This window comes from Dermacentor variabilis, chromosome 7, assembly GCF_050947875.1.
Source record: "Dermacentor variabilis isolate Ectoservices chromosome 7, ASM5094787v1, whole genome shotgun sequence".
NCBI lineage: Eukaryota > Metazoa > Arthropoda > Arachnida > Ixodida > Ixodidae > Dermacentor > Dermacentor variabilis.
Window position 1 is genome coordinate 157,982,037 of NC_134574.1, and position 19,879 is coordinate 158,001,915.

Consider the following 19,879-nt stretch of genomic DNA (forward strand, 5'->3'; position numbering starts at 1 on the left):
CCCTTTCACGGGCGAGTTCTCGCCGCCGCTCGTCGAAGGTTGCCGGTTCCTCGGGAGAACGTGCAACGCGTGGCCGCGTCATCCGCTTTCCGAGACTCAACGGAAACGAACCTGGCGCAGCGCACGCGACACCCTTTCCTGCCCTTTCCCTCCCCGGCGGAAGCGAAAGGGCTCCGATTGGTTGCGCGCGTGGCGGGAGTGAGCGCCTATGCAGCTGGAATCCTTGCTGATGACTAACAAGTCCACAAGTGCAGGTAAATTGCACTTTTTTTCTTAAGATACAGTCGACTAACTGTCCAATTAAGTGTTATACTAAATGACGTGAGGCCTTTCTTTCGAGGAACCTGTATGTATTTCCTTTCTAGAATTGCTACGATTGGGCGGATGTCTCATTTCCCTTAATTACTTCTCTGCACCTTGCGCGTTTCCGCAGAACTATTAGTTAAACGACGTGAACTCAGAAATACGATCTTTCTGGAAAAGTTCAGCAAGAACAGTGCAGCAATAAGCTCAAAAAAATTTTTTTAGAACGTACGCAGCGAAATATGCAGGACCCTTCGGGGGAGGGCACGGGGGAGACGCTGGTAATGATGGGTCAGAGAAAAAAAAGAAGACTTGCTTTGGTAAAATAATACAGCTAAAGCTTTAACAATAGAAAGTGACAGGAATTTTGACTATATAGGTGGTGTTCGAAACCCTACCTTTGCGCCATAGAGATGCATACAATATGGGCTACGCATGTTTTCGGCTCTCAAAATCACTTCCTCCGCATTTAACGAGTAGCAACATAGCCTTTAGGATTTGTATTTTAAATCCAGAGGGCGTAGGTTTCGACATACAAATCAAAGTAATTTTTATTAATTCACAAATATGATCGGGTCTTGTAGCGACGGTCATATTTGGTGCGGCTCGGCGTGGCTGGTATCGGCCGTTCGGCTATACGCTTCGGCGGCGGACGCGATCCATATCGATCCATGTTCAGACTGGGAGCCGGTTCACGGCCGGTTCGCCGGCTGCTCTCTAAAACACATGTGTAAATAATGCCACCTGACGGGTATGCCTATTCCATTTTCGCCATACACGCTGTCAGCTTTTTGACATCTTCGGGGGTGCTCATTTGCTTCTGAACTTCTCGGTGTTTAGAACTGTAAAGATGGCACAGGGCGTCACGGTGAAAGTCGAGAAGCTCGACGCCTCAGAGATAGAGCAAAAGTAAGCACGCTTTCCGAGCTCTGTCGGCGCATTTGTCTTCCCGACCACTCTCGTCGGCAACACATTTGTGCTTTATGCTCAATAAAATTACGGGAATGCAGGATCGTCGAACTCTGCACGGCCAACCCGACGGGCATCACGGACAAGATCGTGCAAATGCACATTCCCAACGTTGAACCCACCGTCCGAGTCGCGGCTTTCAACAGCTTGCTGGCACAGGTAGCTAATTAGTCACTGCTCTTACACTGCCGCGCGTATATATTTCGCTCCCCTGCGTATGAGACCGTGTGACGGCTTCATTTTTTTTTTAATACAGGGTAAGCTAGAGATCCTGAAGCAGAAGAATCAGCAACTGCTGTATCGTCTCAAAAACTCTGACGCCGACAAGTAAGTCGCTGTTGGGACAACGCATTTAGACGTGTGGCTCAGCTTTTTGCTTTGTCGTTCTCAGCAAATGCAAGGGCTCCGACAGAGAAGAAAAGGTCGTGTACAAGATCGTGGAAGAGGCCGGAGACAAAGGTGCGATTGAAGCGAAGATAGTGTGGCGCGTCTTGCGTTTGGTAATATCGCCTTCTGCCTGCATAATCCGTACACGTCGGGCCCTCCTCTTCTGCAGGGATTTGGATTCGCGACATCCGGATAAAGAGCGGCCTTGTTTTGACCTCACTGAACAAGATTTTGAAGAGCCTTGAGAGCAAGAAATTGATCAAAGCTGTCAAATCTGTATCGGTGAGTGGTCGCTCTCCCCTTTACTGTGCCTTGACTTCTGGTTTCTGTCATAGCAATCTGTCCCTGTTCACCTGCAATACAAACGAGTCCGTAAGAGTGGTTTAATCATACCCTTATCAACTGCATGGCTCCGCCAGCATAACATGAGAGAGCATGACCTTCGAACACTGCTAACTGACAACACCAGTTTTCAATGTTATACAAGAATTTATCTATGCACATGACCAAAAAGGCCTATGCCCTGCTGTCAGTGAGACCATCTTGTACACATAGGACAAAAGATTTTGGTTAAAATATCGAAAAATGAATAAAAACTTAAGGACATAAGCAACAACAGGACAACAAAGATAGGAAACAAGGACGACTACAATTTCAGTCGTAAAGTACGGGTGTCGTTGTACGTGTTAGGGAGGCTCACAAGAAATCAAAAACTAAAGACGTTCAAATAGCCAAATTTTCAAAACCATCACAATATATTCTAGAAAATCTACCGTTTGACAACAAATAGAAAACTGAATATTTTCTAAATTCAGATAAAATGGAATGTAAACTGAGACAAAAAGTTCGTAGTCCAGCTAAAGGCAAAGCGTCCATATCTATCTTAATGACTAATCACAAAAAATTACAGAGAAGTTATTTGCTCAGGAAACTGGTGCATTGCATTACAATCGCAGCTCTCCTACAGCAGAATCACTCGGAACCCTTGTCATTTGCATCAGTGTTTTTTCCTGTAGATTCTGATAAGTGTTGTTTTACATTCTATTTGGCAGGAAAAAGAAAATGAATATTTGTCGATTTCAGATAGTGAATTCTCTAATCGAACAGCAAAAGCTATTCGAATTGTATTAGAAATTTCAACTATTCACGCGCCTCTAGCAAAGGCACAGAAACAATACAAAAGAAATCTTGTTGTCTCTCCATTCCAGAAATGTTTTCTCTTTTAAAGACAGTCTTTTTTGACGACTTACTCCTACTTTATTGTGACCACTGTAATGCCCCAGAATAGATCATAGTTTTGGCTTGTAAAACCCCCAAAATTATTTTAGGTAGCACGTCATCTTACATAAAATGAGGGTGAATCCTGAAGATAGGGCAGTCTAAAGTTGTGGGCTGATCCCGATGGTAGTGCAGTAAAACATTTAAGCAGACCGACACTCTTCCTGCTCCTTTCACATGAAGGGTGATGCAAGAGAGTGTGGTGCACAGTGAATCTTACCCATTGTCACCCCCAACTCCCTTAGGAAGACTGTCTTTCATCGACTTCAACTGAAGGTTGAATTGCCTTCCAACTTTTCGTATAATTAGATAAAAGGGTGTCTTGTGCACTTCTCTTTTCTTATCCTGATGCAGTATGCTTCTACGATTTTCCGTCTCATCTAGTCAGGACGTTATGCATTGATATATATGAGCTCTTGAGCAAAGATGCGCAATTGCTGTGGTTATAATGTGCCATTATGCCATGATGATCTTTGTCCTTGACTCTTTCCCCACCAAGGGGGAAATAGGTGTTTTTTGTAAGTTACACCACATTTTTTTTCTCAAGGATCTGCTGCACTCAATACTTTATGTAATGCGTAAACAAAAAGCAGACTGAATGCACTTTTCACGCATAAAAGTTTCATTGATGAGATGTATGTCATAAAAAAGGTATATATTGCCAGAATCAAGACTAAAGGATAAAATTGAACAAATTTTGTAAGCACACACTTGTATCTGCTAAGAAAAAAAACTTAACGAAAATGTTGAGATATACCAAATGTATTGCGATCTAATAGGCACTACAGTTTGACGTGGCGGGCTGCGGCCGTCGATTTTCAAGGCTGACTTCCGTTGTCATCGCTCTCAGAGTCAGTCCGACAGAAAAGGAATCATCCTCAGACTAGCTGCTGCTCGATTCATTGATAAAATCAGCTGCATATGCAGAGGAATTGCAAGATCTCTGATCTTTCGAAGTGCACGGGCTGCTGCCAGAGTTGGGCATTTTTTATTTCTGCTTTGACGATTGCAAAACTTCGAAGGGAATAAAAAAATTAATGCCTGGCAAGGAAAAAGCAAACTGCTTAGAAAACAAAAATGTAGTTCTCCTCCTTCATGTCCCATGGCACAGAGTGTCCGTGAGCGGCGCGGAAGGTCTCGAAAGCAGTGTCTCAAACCATTGTTAGCGGGCTAATGATGCCAAATGGGCGCGGTACGGAATGAGTTAATCAGCAGTCTCCACGTTCCCCATTCTATCATTCCTGCCGGAAGTGAGGCTGGTAAAGCAAATTTATGTTAATGGACCAGTCTATTTTCAAACTGCATTCACGTTATCATCGTTTCATTTTTGCAGGCCTCCAAAAAGAAAGTATACATGCTGTACAACCTCGAACCTGACCGGTCTGTTACGGGCGGCGCATGGTACAGTGAGCAAGAATTTGAGTCCGAGTTCGTGGAAGTTCTGAATCAACAGTGCCACAGGTTCCTCGTGAAGAAGGTGACTTGACATAAAGACATGTTCCCAGAGCTTAATCCAATCTAATCCGATCCAAACCTGCCGGCCTTAAAGTTTGAGAAATGTTCTAGTTGATGCCCCAAAAGGCTAAAATTTGATGAAAAATGCTATAAACTGTTTCACTGCTGAAGATGTTGACCTGTTATGGTAGTAATGGGTGCAGCGTGAGAAATAGAAGGGTGACAGAAGAGCAGACACCACAAGCACTGAGTCGCAATGAATTTTTATTGCCTAAAAACTAAATTAGTATGTGGTTATCTAGTAGAAACATGACAATGGATTGGTAACAACACTGTGTCTGGCAAATCAGTAAAAACCGCCTAGAAAGCTTGTCTCCTGGACAGAACAGTGCGCACTTGGATCACGCATACATCACAATGTTTGCTGATATAGTAGGCTTCCATTCTCTAGTGATTGCCTGCCTATGTCTAGGCACCTTGTTGTGGTGTCTGCTCTTCTGTCATCCTTGTATTTTTTGCACTGTATCCATTACCATGAATGCATGTCAACTCGCCCAACATACCATATTGACTGTTCATTAAAAAGTTTGCAGACTTTGTTCGATAAGGATGCTGTGAATGGGCACTCTGCCCAAATATTGCAGCTATAGAATGGTCTGCACCATAGAAAAGTGCAATTATTTATTAACTTTGTTAATAAAATGTTCTGAAATTTTCGTTGCCACCACAAAACTTCAACAGAGTAGGTGTTGGTGCTGTGTACCGAATAAATGAGCATGTCTGAAAATTTTGGATTTAAAATATGGGTTGATAGCTGTGCTGATAAGCGTTGTTATAATGTAGCTGTATCCTGCACAAAAATACTGTCATTATATCTGATAATTAGCTATATTCATGACCTTTACATCGAGGCCTAACTGTGTTTATATTCTATTGAAATGAAGATTGCCCTAAACTGGGCTCATTATTCCTACAGTGCAAATGCCGAAATGGCAAGGTGAGACACAAATGACAAGACTATGCATTGGTCGTTTGGATCTTGTTTCTGATTACTTCTGATGGTGTGCGCATGTTGTTTCTGTCTTCCCTGTATTTTTTCACTGTAGAAATAATGAAGGAATACCAACTCACCCGGTTTACCATTCTCCTAAAGTGCCAGAAATAAAAATTTGAGAAATTATCAGTTACTATAGTCCTAGCCAAGCTCTAAATTAGGCATTGTGTGATAATATCATAGAAATTGGCAGATATGCTGGTCTTTGATGGATGCCTTCTCAGCTTGCAGTTGCCAAGGAGACGACAAGCGACCCCTTGTTGGAGAAAAATGCTTCCTTCGCCTCTTCAAAAGAGGTCTGGGAATTCATCAAGAAGCTTGGCATCAGTAAGGTATGTGTTGCGGTTACTGTATTTACCCGTATTTAATGCGCATCTTTCTTCTGAGAAAATGGATCCAAAAATTGCCTAAGTGTTACATTTGGATACAAAACCAAAACCACGTCCACGGTATTGGCAACAGCCTACTGTCGGAGCCATCAGAGGCAGCGTCATACAAGATGGCAACAGGGCATGTTTTCGTGAAGGTTGCAATGGGTTCATTTTGTGCTCGACTGTGATTTGGAGGTCAATCACTTGGTCAATCACTTTCGCAAGATTTCGCATGACTTGGCACCGGATGTGTTGGTGTATACGGCCACCAGTGTTTCTGGTGCTGTGCTGAGCTCTATCTGTGCGCAGTGCCAGGAACTTGGACAAGTCCAATGCAGACTCGCATAAAATCTTGTGAAAGTGATAGTAGTAGTATGTGTGCAAAAACGTGAGATATAGATGGGAATTTGTTTGCATTTGTATGATATGTACAACTATGCATACTTTTCTTTTTTGAGTGATTATACAGTAAACATGCAGAGCCTTTACTTGCAATTCTTGTACAGTGTCGCATAGTAGAGCTGTTTAAATCTTCAACTAACACTGCCGTTAAGAGTGAGTTAAATATGTAACTCCTTTTGGGTGAACTTGTACCCAGAGAGGCAAGCAGCACTCTTATCACCATGGTAGCAGTGAAGTGCAGTGTTTGGTCGTCAAATCTTATCTGATGGGTTGAATACATCTGCTACTTATACATCGCTTAACAAACATTCTGGATTAAAATGGTGTTTGCACACATTTCAGAAGGTACAACACTATTCACGATGCATGCACAATCAGATCAGGCATGGCTGCTTTGCTGTATATAGTAATTGGTCACAACATTCAATACATCTAGGATACTGTAGGTGTGCCTTGCACTCCGTGATAACGCCGATAAAATCCGGTGAAAATGAACCCAGAAAAATTTCAAAATGATGGCACATGGTAATGTTTATGATTTTTAGTGTAGCGTTGCTTATAGTATTGTCCAAATTGCCATTATTATTTTATACCTTCTGACTCAAACTAACCTTAAGCTTAAGGGCCTACTCACATTTTTGCAAACTGTGTCCAAACAAGGAAAATGATAGTTCACAGGGGCAAATAACTTTTGCTGACAGGAGAAAGTACTTCTTTAGATCGGCCACACAAAGAAGTAGTGAGTAAAACAATGCACCTACGGAGCGAAGCGCATTGAAGAGCTGATTTCAGTGGGCAACTTCTCATAGTAAAAAAGAAGTCATAGACATGAGTGAAAGGCTGTGTTTTAACTGTTCTCCGTTTACTACCTTTTAAACACACAGGTTTTCTAACCATAGGCGAGAAAATGTGGTAGACATTGTAGTACATTGGTCGCCTGGCCGTAAATTCAGTCTGGGCTTCTTGTTTGTCCAAACGAATGGGCATTCTTCCAGGGCAATTCGACGCCAAGCTGCTCCCCCATGCAATAGTTCAGGCAAAGATCTACTGGGGGCCATGTTTTTGTAACAATTACTTTGATATTTAATTCTTTCGATGCGAATACATCAATGGCTCATTGAGTGAAAAGCTGGCCTCCGGCGTCTGTAGCAGCAAAACGGCACCTAAATTTCCATTGGCTGTAATGTCACATCACGAGCGCGGCTTGATAGAGCTGAGCAGGCGAAAGGGAACACCTGCTGCCGCAGTAGCGTGCTAGGTGTTGCGTGAGGGGAGAGGGCATCACGGCAATGCCAAATCATCCTCGCTCTCAGAAGGCTGTGTTATCCGTGTGCTCCTTTTCCTCGCAAGCTCTCGTCTGCGTTCTAATTGAGCCTCAGTAATGCCAAATAAAAATGAACCAAGTGCCTGAATGCACTCACTTGCCCGTGAGGAGTTCATAACTAAGTAAGAAGTGCTTGGGTGTCCTCGGATTTTTGTCTTTTGTTGTTGGCTCGCATGAAGCTATGTCCTTGCTGAAGGATTGGCGATTTGTTGAGGTAGGGATTAAAAGAATAGAATCGAACAGAATTGAATGGAATCACTACAAGATATCATCCCAGGGCGTAGCTCACGAAAGGTGTTAATTGGTGTTTGTCCTCCTTCAGGTTCAGCTAAGTGTGGAGGACATTGAAATGATCCTGAACACGCTCATCTATGATGGGAAAGTGGAAAGGACAGTCGTCTGCGGCTCGAGCAGCCTGGGAGGCTCTTCAAAGGACAGTTCTCCCGGAGAAGACTTGGTGAATCTCTACCGTGCCGTCGAGCCATTGATTGACAGCGCGGGCCTGATGCGCATGCCCTGTGGAACATGTCCTGTGAGACATTTTTTCATATCGCACTTATTTAGTAGTATCTGCAATCTTAGTCTGTAGGAACGTCCCACTAACTTTAGCCAAGTTTTCAAAATATTCTGGTGCGCGACAGCAGGATGCAGCTGAAAGCATGTTCGAGACTCTACTGAAAAATTTTGCCAATTTGTGGCATTCTGTGTGGTTGCATAGTTAGTCAAGATTACTTAATTAATTTCACAAATAACAAAGTTGAGGAAAACACCTAATCAGAAAGTTGCGAAGTGTTCCAGGAAACGTCAGATTCAGCAGTGCGTGATAGAGAAAGCTCCAGAATTATGAAAAAATCCTTTTGACTAGCCTTTGTGTGGTGCAATTGCAGTGCTCTCAAGCTTGCCACACATAAACAAAGAATGCTTTTAACCTAGTGCGCTGCAGCTTTGGAGATGGGTTTGCATGCGGCTCACCCTTCGAGCGATAGTCAGGAAAGGGCATGATGCTCCTCCACTCCGCAACGCACAAAGGTGCAGCGACAGGGTTTGTCGACTCTCCGACAAGCGCAGAGAAGGCTCTTGAATCAGATTTCCAACAAACACGCGTTTATTAATCCAAGATACAACACAATCTGACAGTCATGGCCCTTACGGGCAAAGGCTCTCTGCAAGATCGATCAAATGTGCGTGCCTGCTGCGCTAGGGCTAACTACGTAGTAGTACACCAAGCGCGAGAATGAGACGTTGCGAGAGCAAATGTCCCAGGTAAGTGACGTATGCTCGTGCGGTGACTCGACGCCGGGAGGGAGAAGCACAGTTTCCATGGGAAGCTTGCTCTGGCGTGCAAGCAGTGTCTGCCATGTTGCCACTGGGATGGCAGTTCCCATTGAACGAACTAAGCACCCCGCACGAACTAGGATACGACACGGTGGAGGGCACTTCAATCCCCACATCGCGGAGAAAGTGATAAAACCGTGGTGCAGATATTGGCTTCAAAATTCATGCAAGCAGTCTTTATCGGTTGCACTGCTGAAAGCTACAGGCACTGCTGTCCACAATTCTGATAAGCAGAATGAGGAACCTGAAATCATTGCTGTTGTGTCACTTTCTCGGTGGCAGGGCAACTAGCTTAAATGTGCTGTATGTTTGTAGGCAGTATGACTGAACGCACTGCGATTGCGACAGGCAGCCGTCACATTTTTTTGTGTGCATATTTCGGAGGCTTTGTTTGTGATGCAGACAAACTGATTGCATAGGACTTCAAATATTTCTTCAGGTGTTCTGAAGAATTCTCTACAATTTCCTCATTAAAATTCTCTAAATCTATGATTTATGGAGTTGATCAATTACTTGAGCAGCAACAGCACAAAAAAAAGAAGAAAGTGGTTGTAGGAAAGGGACAGACAGTAGCACTTTCCTACGTCTCCAGTATAAATTCGTACACTGATGAAACAAGACTATGGAACAGGGTAAATAAGTTAATAGGTCGGGAGTCGCATCCCCTACCCTTAGTAAGTAGTCAAAGTGATAGCTTGCAAGATCAGGTGGATTGTCTGGTGGAATGTGCTAGCAGACCAAATAGCCTCATCAGTTACATTGCAAGCTACTTCTACCACTGCAGTCCTTGCTACAGATCTGAAGCCTTTCTTACAAAAGAAGTTGCAAAGCCACTGGCAACGCTTGTGGGACACTGAGACAAATAATAAGCTACATGTGATTGCACCCCTATAGCACCTATAATATTTTACTGAATGGTAATGAGCTTCCAACCTGTGATAGATGTGGCGAGAGGCTGACCGAATGCCCTTCACGTCTTCTTGGAGTGTCGGGAAGCTGAAGCTGAGAGGAACATATTCCTCTAGCATACCGCCAGCACGCCCCTCTCCGTCCTGTAATGTTTCTCAGCGCAGATCTGTTCTTTGACACCAAAGCAGTTATAGGCTTCTTGAGTGATGTAGAATTGCATGTTTTTAGCCCCATAAATTCATAGCACATCCTCTTTCGAGAGGATGCCGCTGTGATAGTAGTTTTGTATAGCACATGCCTCCAGGTCCTTGTGTTTCAAGGGCTTTGTGAAGGCGGTAGTGCTTCTTGCAAACGTTTACCTCTGACATTTTACTATATCACCATTGTTTCACAATGCATTTTTTGTGCCCATAGCACAGCGCATTAACCATTGGCATAATTTTATCTCATATAGGTTTTATGCACTTTACAGCGACTGCTTTTTAGGCCCCTTTACAGCCACGTAACATCTACCTCTCATTATTCATAGCGCCACTGCGAACTCATTAACACCGGCCGACTGCTCTTTGGCCATATTTGGCCCTTGCGCCACAAAACACCACATTCATCATCATCACCTTAAATCTTGTTCTTTTGCGCTGCTTCTTCTGAAGTTATAAATCAACCAACTCAAATGCATATGCTTTTGCAGTTCATGAATTAATCTTCACTAATTGGAATAACTAAAGGTAGTGCAATAAAAGCACATGCTTTTCTCCATAGAGTGACCAACAACGTGCTTTTAGTAGTCTCATCCTCCTGTAGATCCATCTGCCACCATGACCATAAGGGGGCACTGGCCAACACTCCCGGGGCTAGGTCTATTACACATGCACCAATGCACAAGAAAGTGGATGGGAGGGTGGCTGCCACATCAACTCAATAATAGAGCATTGCATGTGTTATGTGGAAGATGTTGGTTGAGCTTTCACCTGCGACAAGTCGTCTTTTCGTCCACTTTTATTTCCCTTTTCCTTATTATTTCTACATTTCAGTTAAACATGTCTTTTTCCCATATGCTAACTTTGGCTTCATTCTATGTTGGCTTCATACGGTTGTAAAAAAAAATTTTTTTTTTAATGATGCCGCTTGATTCCTCTTATTCTTCTTAATTGGTGCACCTGTATCGTTTTCTCAAACTTTGACAAGTTTGCTGGGACGCCCTGTATATGAATACCATAACGAGCTTTTGGTCTGGGCGTTGTGTACAATTCTAAAAGTAACAAAGAAGCTATGTGACTGCTTGGAATTGTTCACTTATTAAGACATAGTAATGATAGCTGAGGTGATGTTATGTTTACTTCGGTAAATGCATTTATGCAAGCACTTCATATGGCGTTTGTCACTCATGGTGTGTTGACACCATATTGGGATGTGTAGAGGCTGTTTATTTACTGTTCCGCCCTCCGACAAATGTCTCTTGTTTATGGTTCATTACACAAGCAATGTGGCTGCGCACTCCAAGTAACCTGCCTTTCCGCTATCGCGAAAGGTGTTTAAATGTTTAATACACCAAACTGTAGTCCTCTACGTAGTGTGCATAAAGTGTTGCACCTAATTAGCTCGTTGCCCATGCGTTGAGCTGCATAGTAATGCACTCCCAATTTTTTTGTCACTTCAACACTGAACATCCATGCTGCAGTGGTTAGAACACCTGGCACGGAACTGATAGCGCACATCCTCTGTGTTGCAGGACAGCAATAGCCTTAATGAAACTCATCTTTCAGGTGATCCACAACTGCTACGAGGGTGGTGCGGTTTCCCCAGCTACGTGTCAGTACTTCAAGAAGTGGCTGTCTGAAGACTTCGACGATAACGGGACGTTTGAGGACGGTATGCACACCCTGCGATGAGTGTTAACCAGATGTCCCTAGCTGTTAGATAAGCTTGCCTCACAGCTTTGCTTGATGTAGAAGTCTAACGAATTGCTTAACTAATTAATCAAACGTCCCTAGCATAGATAATACCAACCCACAGTGCTGTTTAAGGTAGAACTCTAACCGATTCCTAATCTGCAAAGGATGACAACTCGTAATTTCGTTAACACTTTCAGGACAGTGCCTATAAGCCATCGATCATACATGATCGACGGTTTTGCCTATGCTGGGATTATGCAGTTTAGTGTATATATGTACCAACAAGTGTGAGCAGCCGGGTCCCCATGAGTTGGCTTTTGATGTAGTAGTTTGAAAGCTGTGTGACAAATATCTTGTTCGGGGGTACAGGATATTCATGGATAATTTTTACACTTCTACATGCTTATGTGGTAATTTCCTCGACTGAAAAACGTTGGCTTGCGGAACCACACACAAAGGATTGCTGAGGATTTCCTGCCGAACTGAAAGATGCACGACGGGGGAAAAAAAAAAACTTGTCTTGGCAGCATTCAATGGTTGTGCAATCATAACATCCTGTACCTTACCTTCAGTGGGAAAACTGGCGTGTTGTCAACATGAGGAGCACAGTTCATGCACCAAACGACCCGGTCACTGAAAAAGGAAGGGAAAAAGGGGAAACACCTGGACTCTGATAGCTGTGACAAAACCTTTGCTGGTCTATGATTATAATGTTGGCATGCTAGGCATTGATAAATTAGATCAAATAATTAATTGGCTACTATAATGTTCTAATGAGAAGCGTGTGGTGGTGAAAGACTCTCTTCTTCCATTGCGTCAATATTGCATGTGTGAAAAGTTTTGTACTATTCCAAGCGCACCGCGCATTGCACTTAGAGATTCCCGAGCTAGCAGGCAATGCCGGGTTTGACCGCCTGGCTTTAAGGGAAGAGCTCATTCAACAGCTTCTGAATCTTGACTGTGCCAAGCGAGCTCACACTCCTCCACCACCCTCCACGAGACACGTGCTCCACAAGCCAGAAAAAGTGGTGAAGCGCAAATACTGCAAACTGTGCTATGAATAGAAGAAAATCGAGCTCAATATGAATGTCTTTTGCAGCACATGCAAAGTTCATTTGTGTTTTACCACTGCCTGGAACTGTTTCCTCGAGTGGCACAAGAACCGCGGGAACTGAGTGCTGACCACAGGTGCCAGAGTTCACACAAAGAAGGACAGTTGTAGATAGGCGCGCCAAATTTTCATAAGCAAGAAACGAGGCAATGTAGCACATTTTGTATATTTTAGATTTTTTTTATTGTTGTTTCTTACTTGTATATCCATACAAAGCTTTTCCAACTTTTTTTATGTTCGTCTCTCAGCAAATTTTCAATTAGAGATTTCTTAGTATTATATACAACTTTTAAGTCTATTTATTTCTGCATGAAAGACCAGCTAATTAGCTGCATTTTGATATAGAGGGTGTTTTTCTATTTAGATGCACCAAATTTTTAACGTTAGAAAAATGTAAATCACGGTAACGTTATGTTTACCATAGTGTATTGATTAGCAGCCTCTAGATAATAGAGAAACATCTGCAATTACGTGCGTAATTAGCGAAGTTACTGTAATTAACTTTCTAATTATCAACAATAGGTGGCTACAGCAAATAAGTATTTTGGGGCCCGTCCTCGAGGCTACCTATCCCTGCGATCAAATTTTGAATAGCGGAGTTCATGTGGGAGCTACGCGAACAATTAGTTTCCCTTGGAAGGCTCCTTGAAACAGAAACTGGCTGGCAAAAGAGCGTCTATGTCGTCGATGTTGCCACCCACCCGCCTTTCATCACGTCTCCGAGGTCACAGCCGATCCGACGAAGTTTATCACCTGCCTTTGCTACCCTCTCCACTGCTGCATTCTTCTCGTCGCCATGTATTCTCAGCAACTCCATACAGCACAGCGAAAGATGCAAACACATCAGAAGAAAGGCTCCTCCATTGTCTGCCCCTAATCGCCCTCCGCACGCCTGAGTGGAAGCTTCATAAAAGGTTCACTGGCACACAATGGCCTTAGCCCCATTCCATTCTCAGAACACACAGCTGGTTCTTGTCATGTTGGTGCCATCATCCCCTGTTGGCTGACCAATTGACAGGTTTTTAACCTTGGTGACATCATGCGCAGCACCCTGCCAGTGTTACAACGGGGGAAGGAGGGACTGGAAAAGCCTGGAGAGGAACACAAGATTGTTTTTTGAATTCGTGGGTTCCCCATGGCAGGTGGCGCTGCCGTCCTTGTCAAGTATAACTGTCACAGTATACTGTACATGGTGCATCTTTATTTAGAAGGTCTAAGGAAAATGTCAATGGTGGTTTAAAGGGCCTTTAATGCAGAACCCCTAGTAGCATTTGACATGCTGGAGTGAAGTTTCAGTTGTGGATAGCCCACCAAGCCAATTAATTTTTAACTGAAGTAACATTTCATTGTTTCTTTTTAATGCATTAGGTGTCAAAGTGGAAAAAAGTATGTTTGTGAAGTGTGGAAAGTTAGTCATATGTTAGAGAGGGAATGGGAGAGCATAGAAGAAAAAAACACACACACACACACACGTATATATATATAATGGCCACCCGATCAGCTCGGTGCACCAGCTTGCTGAGGGCCCCAAATAAAGACAGCGCCTTTCTTGGGGAGCCCAGTAAGTGTAACGTTCGCAAAATTTTGTATGAACTGACGGAAGTAGGAGCAGAGGCCCAAAAAACTGCAAACGTCCTTGGCGTACGTTGGCACGGGAAAGTCCTTCACTGCCTGCATATTATCTTGATCAGCACCTGCACCAGAAGAATCTACGAAATGTCTGGGCACAGAAATTTCATGACTGAAGTGGCATTTGGATGAATTTAGTTCTAGCCTAGCCTGACAGAAAACAGATAGGATCGTCGATAGGTGTTCAAAGTGTGTCGCAAAGTCAGAGAAAAAACGATCATACCGTCCAGGTAACAGGCAGATGGACCACTTGAAACCATGTAGGAGGGTGTCCATCATTCGTTCAAATGTGGCCGGGGCATTACATAAACCAAAAGGCATCACTTTGAACTGATAAAGGCAGTCAGGAGTAATAAAAGCCGTCTTCTCGCAGTCCGTGTCATCGATGGCAATTTGTCAGTAGCCGGAGTGAAGGTCTATGGACGAATGTCCATCTTGTGCTCCATGGAGGCAATCCAGGGCATCGTCAGTGTGTGGTAGCGGATAGACGTCCCGCTTTGTTACCTTGTTGAGGTGTCCATAATCCACGCAACATCGCCAATTGTTGTCCTTCTTTTGAACTAGTACAACAGGGGATGCCCGTGGGCTGCAAGAAGGTTCAATGATGTCATAAGAAAGCATCTTGTCAACTTCGTGTTCAATGATGTGTAGTTCAGTGGGTGAGACGTGGTAGGGTCGCCGATGAATTGGGCTTACATAACCTGTGTTAATTCAATGCTTGACAACAGATGTTTGTCCTGCAGGACGGTCTCCAAGGTCGAATATGTTCCAGTACGAGGCAAGGAGGCAGCGTAGTTTATGAGCACACTGGAGCGGAATGGTCGGGAGTATAATCATTTTCTTTAAGGCATTAAAGTCTGAAGGGGCAAGAGAGGAAGCAAGAGTTACACACGAGGAGTTGTCACAAGTTAAAAGCCGAAGTGTGGTAGTCTCGGGCTGGCATGATTTACGACAGCGATATGCCACAAGGGATTTGTATACAAAGTCTAAACTTCACAAGCGGAAGACAGGATGTGTTGTCCATAATGGTAATGACGGTGCGAGGAAACATGAAGTTATGCACGAGCAGGACGTCTAGATCAGAGAATATGATGTATTCATTATCTGGTGTACGTGGAACAGAGGAAACATCTATGTCGGTAACAGCAAGATGGAGGAGGCGAATATGTTCTGTGGAACAGAGCCGTAACGAAGCACTGTCGGGAGGACCAATAGCAACATATATACACATCGTGCAAGTGACGGTTGTCTGCACCAGACCACAGTCAGTTGCACTTCACTCTTCGAAGAGGCAAGGATGAATGTGGACTTAGCTCCTGAACGACATTTTTCAATGTGGTGAACACAGTTTGAATCGTGGATCTGGGACATCAAAGAAGTGCAGCGTAATTTCTCTCAAATTTTTTGTGCAAAGGTGCTCTCCATGGCTAGAAATAAAGGTGATAAAGTTTTTATTATTCTTGAGATGGGAATGTTTGGGCATCGTGGCTTCTCATTTAAACGTGAAATTAATTGCGAGGTTAAAGTGTGCTAGGGAAAAGTGTTGAGTAGACAGGCATTTTTGAAGCAACTTCTCGTGTTGGAAATGAGCGATATTATGGCACAATGACATGTTTAGCAGGCCCAGAAGGAATTTGTGCTTTTGGCAATGCATTTGAATATGTGCTTGCAGCATATTTCTTTTCTTCATTTTTCTCTCCTTGGACAGGGTAGCCATTTGAATGTTCTTGTGTCTGTCCTGCCGAGATAACATTGCCCAGCATTTCACTACTTTGATAATCAGGTGCTGTGTTGTGGTTCATCCTGTAAAATGCAGAAGTATTTCTCAAGCAACTCTTCACAGCAGGGATCACTGGCAAGTATTGTGCTAGCACAGCGACCCCTAGCTACATCGCAGCTGCAAGTTGCTGCTGCCACAATGTCTCATGGATTTGCCTAGTCTTTGGAGCTTCAGATGGCTGTGTCATATTGCAAATTGACGATTTTCAATAAAATATTACACTATATAAGTGCAAGTTTGCAAAGACCGATCGCCTTGCTGAGTTGAGGGAGGTGCGAGTGTTTTGAAGTTTAGGATGAAGCATAATAGATGTCACAAGCTCAAAGAGCAGACAAATCCATGTACTGCTACGAACCATCATTCCTGTGGTAGTCAGACGATTGCAGGGCCACTGTTCCCTTAAATGATTTTTGCAGGAAGCTTCGTGGCTGCCATAAGCACAGAGCAAATTGTTTGCGTGATGATAAAAAATGTTGCTCAAAACTTTCTTCCTTTCCAGTGTTCTGACAAGAGGAGCAACAGCAACACCTTGTACAGTTAAGAAGACAAATTAAAACAGTACTGACACATTTGTTTCAACTTACTTTATTGACAATATTTTATCCTCATTACCCCCGCCCTTCTCTCTTCGCAACTATCTTGGAAACTTCATGATCTGCTAACCCTTTGCAGTGAACAAGGAGGACATCAACACTATGTCCAAGAAAAAACAAGCCTCATTCGGCGGCAGCTGCATTTCATGGGCGGGTTGTTTTTTTGCCAAGAAACAATTGTGCGCACACATTGGCCACGTGATCTGCACTAGATCCGTGCTTGCACAATTAAAATCACCGTGTGTCTTTTCTTTTTACCAGATTTTTCTAAAATGCTCCTTGGAGCTTTCAAAGTGGTTGGAGTGTGTCACGCATGTGCAATTCTTCTGTGGTTCTCGAAGCAAGTGCACAATTCAAACGGACAGACTTCGCTTCTGGCGTTGCCACACCTTGTAAAATAAATGCTTCAAAATCAGAAGGAAAGAATAACTGTGGCAGCAAGGGAAAGCAATAAAGCAACGTCGTCCACATGCTTGTAAATAATTACATAAAGGAAAAATATACACAACATATCTCTCTGCCCAGTCCCACCCCTGCTTCAGTTCTGGCCGTTGACAGAGTGACTCCCATGCTCGAACTGCGACTTATTTTTCATCAGGTAGTTTGCCAGGTATTCGATCGGGTTGGGGGGCCTGCAAGAAGATGGATGGCAGTGCCGTTGAACATCTCAGCAGCAGTTCTGACCAAGTTTTAACAGCATCTTATGAACATAGCACACACTACCAAGTCATCATTGTAAACCCACTGAAATAAGTTTCACAGGCAATGACCGTAAAGGGCCAATTAAAGGAAGATGTTAAGTAGAGTTAGATTGCAACTGCTGCTTCTCAAATTTCAGTTGCCGGTGCCCCCCCCCTCAAAAGAAGAACGAGTTCACCTCTCTATCTGCTGCTCTTTGAATGAGCCATAGCTCGCATTGCCCAAGAGGCGCTATAGTCTAATTAGTCATTTTCTTGCTGACATGTCCGTCCTCGCTATAAATCCCCTGTAATATCTTTAATATAGCTCAACCTAATGCTTTCCTAAAGTGTCTCTTAAGTTTAAAAGTACTGACATTGCTTGACAAACAAATGATGAAACCGAGCCTTCGAACACACCCACACCCAGCGCGCGTTTTTCTCTCATCTTGTGTACGCATTTTAGAAGGCTGGATTTCGTTGTCTGTTTGTCAAGCAATGTCAGTACTCTCTTGAACAAAATTAAACCATTTTTACTGCTTGAAATAGTCTATCAGTATTGACAGACTACTGCAATAACTATACATGTCGATTCATAGACCTCTAAGCTAAGTATAATGGAAGGACAAACTGCTACACTTTGAAGTGAGGTTTGTTGGGAAAAACAGGAAAGATGTTTTCGTGTTTTTCCCAACCAACCCCACTTGGAAGTGTAGCACACTGTGCGTCCTTTCGTTCCCATGTGCAGTCTCCTCGTGCTACTTCCATCATGCTTAGTGTAAACGAACTAGCCCAATATTCTGTTCTATTAGGACCTTTACACTATTGCTGGCACAAACAAATTGTCAAAAAACACTGCACAGGGCAAGACAAGTTCAGGTAACTGAAATTCACCAATTCAAACGCACACAAGTAGAGCTTTCGCGATGGGCAGAAGTGTAAACATAGCGTTCATTTATTTTCTTGGCTGTCCTGTTGTCAATAACTTTCGTTTGTGAAAAGTCTGATGTATGCCACTTCCTTTACCTCTGGCAAACTATGAAAGCAGCAGAGTCAGCCAATAATAGAGTTTTGGCATATCCTGTATTCCGGTACAGGCAGTGGCGTAACCAGGGGGTGGCACACAGAGCACCTGACATCCACAAATGACGCTCTGCTCGGGAAAATCCGACACAATATGCTTGGTGTGCACAGGCACGTCCCCTTAAACCTCCGGCAAGCGCCAACGTTTTCAGGCAAGCTATAAGTCAACATTACGCGCAACGTAAGCGTACACATGAGACGGAGAAAACGATGTCTTATAATATGAAAATACCAGATGACTGATCTTAATGGAAGCTGCAATGGCTACTGCACCGCATTTCCGCATGCAGGCAAGACAAATTTTCGCGATAAAAGAAAGAATTATCAGCTCCACAACAGGCGCCAGTAAATGATGCTACGCCCTGCGTTGCTCATCGTACGCGCGATTGGAGCTGCACGTAGCTAACACACTGAACTGTCAGACGTATACAGTTCAGCCAGTTTCACCCACTACCTAGCGGTTATTAAATGCAAACATTTCATGCCATACGCCGGTAAACATGAGCAGTACACAGCAATTCGAACGACTCCGTCGTCCATGTACGGCCCACATTTTGCAGCAAGAACGTCGGAGCATCACCGCAAAACACGGACGTTCATCCCAAGTTCCACTGCACTCACCGCTCCTTGGCAAGCGTCGATAGTGCCTGAAGAAGAATGGGCACGACAGTCTGGTCTAGATACTGCCTCGTCGGTAGGGAGTGGAAGTCGGTGTCCATTTTGGACTTCTTCGGTAAGCTAGCGCCGATGTTCTCCTTGTCGGCGCTTGCCTGAGGGCGAGAAGAAACACGTTACAGGCGTCCAGCACTCTGAACCCTGTGCGCCCGTTAGTAAACGCACGGGCACGTGAGTGATTAAGACTACCGGATCCTGCAATGGCGTGCAAGCAAATTTCACCTGAGTGTTTTCCGATGCACCGGTAGTGACGGTGTCCGTAGCAGCGCGGACTTCGTCGGCCACTTCTGTCTTGGCAGCGTTGTTCTGGTCTGAAGCGTGAAAAAAAAAAAGTGCGTCGGCACTCTACAGGGCTGGACTTCTGTCTGACAAGCTGGCCGAAGAAGCAGCGCTGCTGATTGTTCTACAGCACCAATAAAAGGCACATCGCATCAGTCGGCCATTTCATGCAACTGTTTCTCAACCAAGCAAGGGAAGCGAGGAGATAAGAAACGCATCACAAGTGAACACGTGTTTAGAATCAAAAGGCGTAAGCCCGTGAATATCGATTTCCAGGAAATAATGACTCAATCTAATCGAAATTTGTTTATATCGAAGCGTCCGACGGCCGGACAGCATCTTACCTTCCGCCATGATCCAATATAAAACG

The 19,879-nt window shown here is 43.9% G+C and overlaps 2 protein-coding genes across 2 annotated transcripts; one reads left to right on the forward strand and one right to left on the reverse strand.

Moving 5' to 3' along the window:
* Nucleotides 1–966: 966 nt before the first annotated feature.
* On the forward strand, nucleotides 967–16,771 carry Polr3F (RNA polymerase III subunit F). Its single transcript, XM_075699838.1, has 11 exons — nucleotides 967–1,054; nucleotides 1,144–1,212; nucleotides 1,314–1,431; nucleotides 1,529–1,599; nucleotides 1,664–1,731; nucleotides 1,829–1,941; nucleotides 4,271–4,414; nucleotides 5,671–5,778; nucleotides 7,866–8,075; nucleotides 11,554–11,659; nucleotides 16,702–16,771. Exons 1-11 carry the CDS (start codon nucleotides 1,041–1,043, stop codon nucleotides 16,707–16,709), a joined length of 1,029 nt encoding a protein of 342 aa, XP_075555953.1. The 5' UTR covers nucleotides 967–1,040; the 3' UTR covers nucleotides 16,710–16,771.
* Nucleotides 16,772–19,878, reverse strand: LOC142588267 (protein dpy-30 homolog). The gene is made up of 4 exons (XM_075699841.1): nucleotides 19,854–19,878; nucleotides 19,453–19,541; nucleotides 19,177–19,325; nucleotides 16,772–17,427 (listed from the first exon to the last, which is right to left on the reverse strand). The coding sequence occupies exons 1-4, from the start codon at nucleotides 19,861–19,863 to the stop codon at nucleotides 17,334–17,336; spliced, it is 342 nt and encodes a 113-aa protein (XP_075555956.1). The 5' UTR covers nucleotides 19,864–19,878; the 3' UTR covers nucleotides 16,772–17,333.
* Between the last annotated feature and the right edge of the window lies 1 nt (nucleotide 19,879).

Bases quoted from the DNA above. Each gene is read 5' to 3' on its own strand.
- Polr3F (XM_075699838.1), top strand. The intron at 1,213-1,313 runs GTAAGCACGCTT...ACGGGAATGCAG, and splicing joins GCCTCAGAGATAGAGCAAAA to GATCGTCGAACTCTGCACGG. The intron at 8,076-11,553 runs GTGAGACATTTT...CTCATCTTTCAG, and splicing joins TGCCCTGTGGAACATGTCCT to GTGATCCACAACTGCTACGA.
- LOC142588267 (XM_075699841.1), bottom strand. The intron at 19,326-19,452 runs GTGAAATTTGCT...TCTCGCCCTCAG, and splicing joins GTGCATCGGAAAACACTCAG to GCAAGCGCCGACAAGGAGAA. The intron at 17,428-19,176 runs GTGAGTGCAGTG...ATCTTCTTGCAG, and splicing joins TCGACGCTTGCCAAGGAGCG to GCCCCCCAACCCGATCGAAT.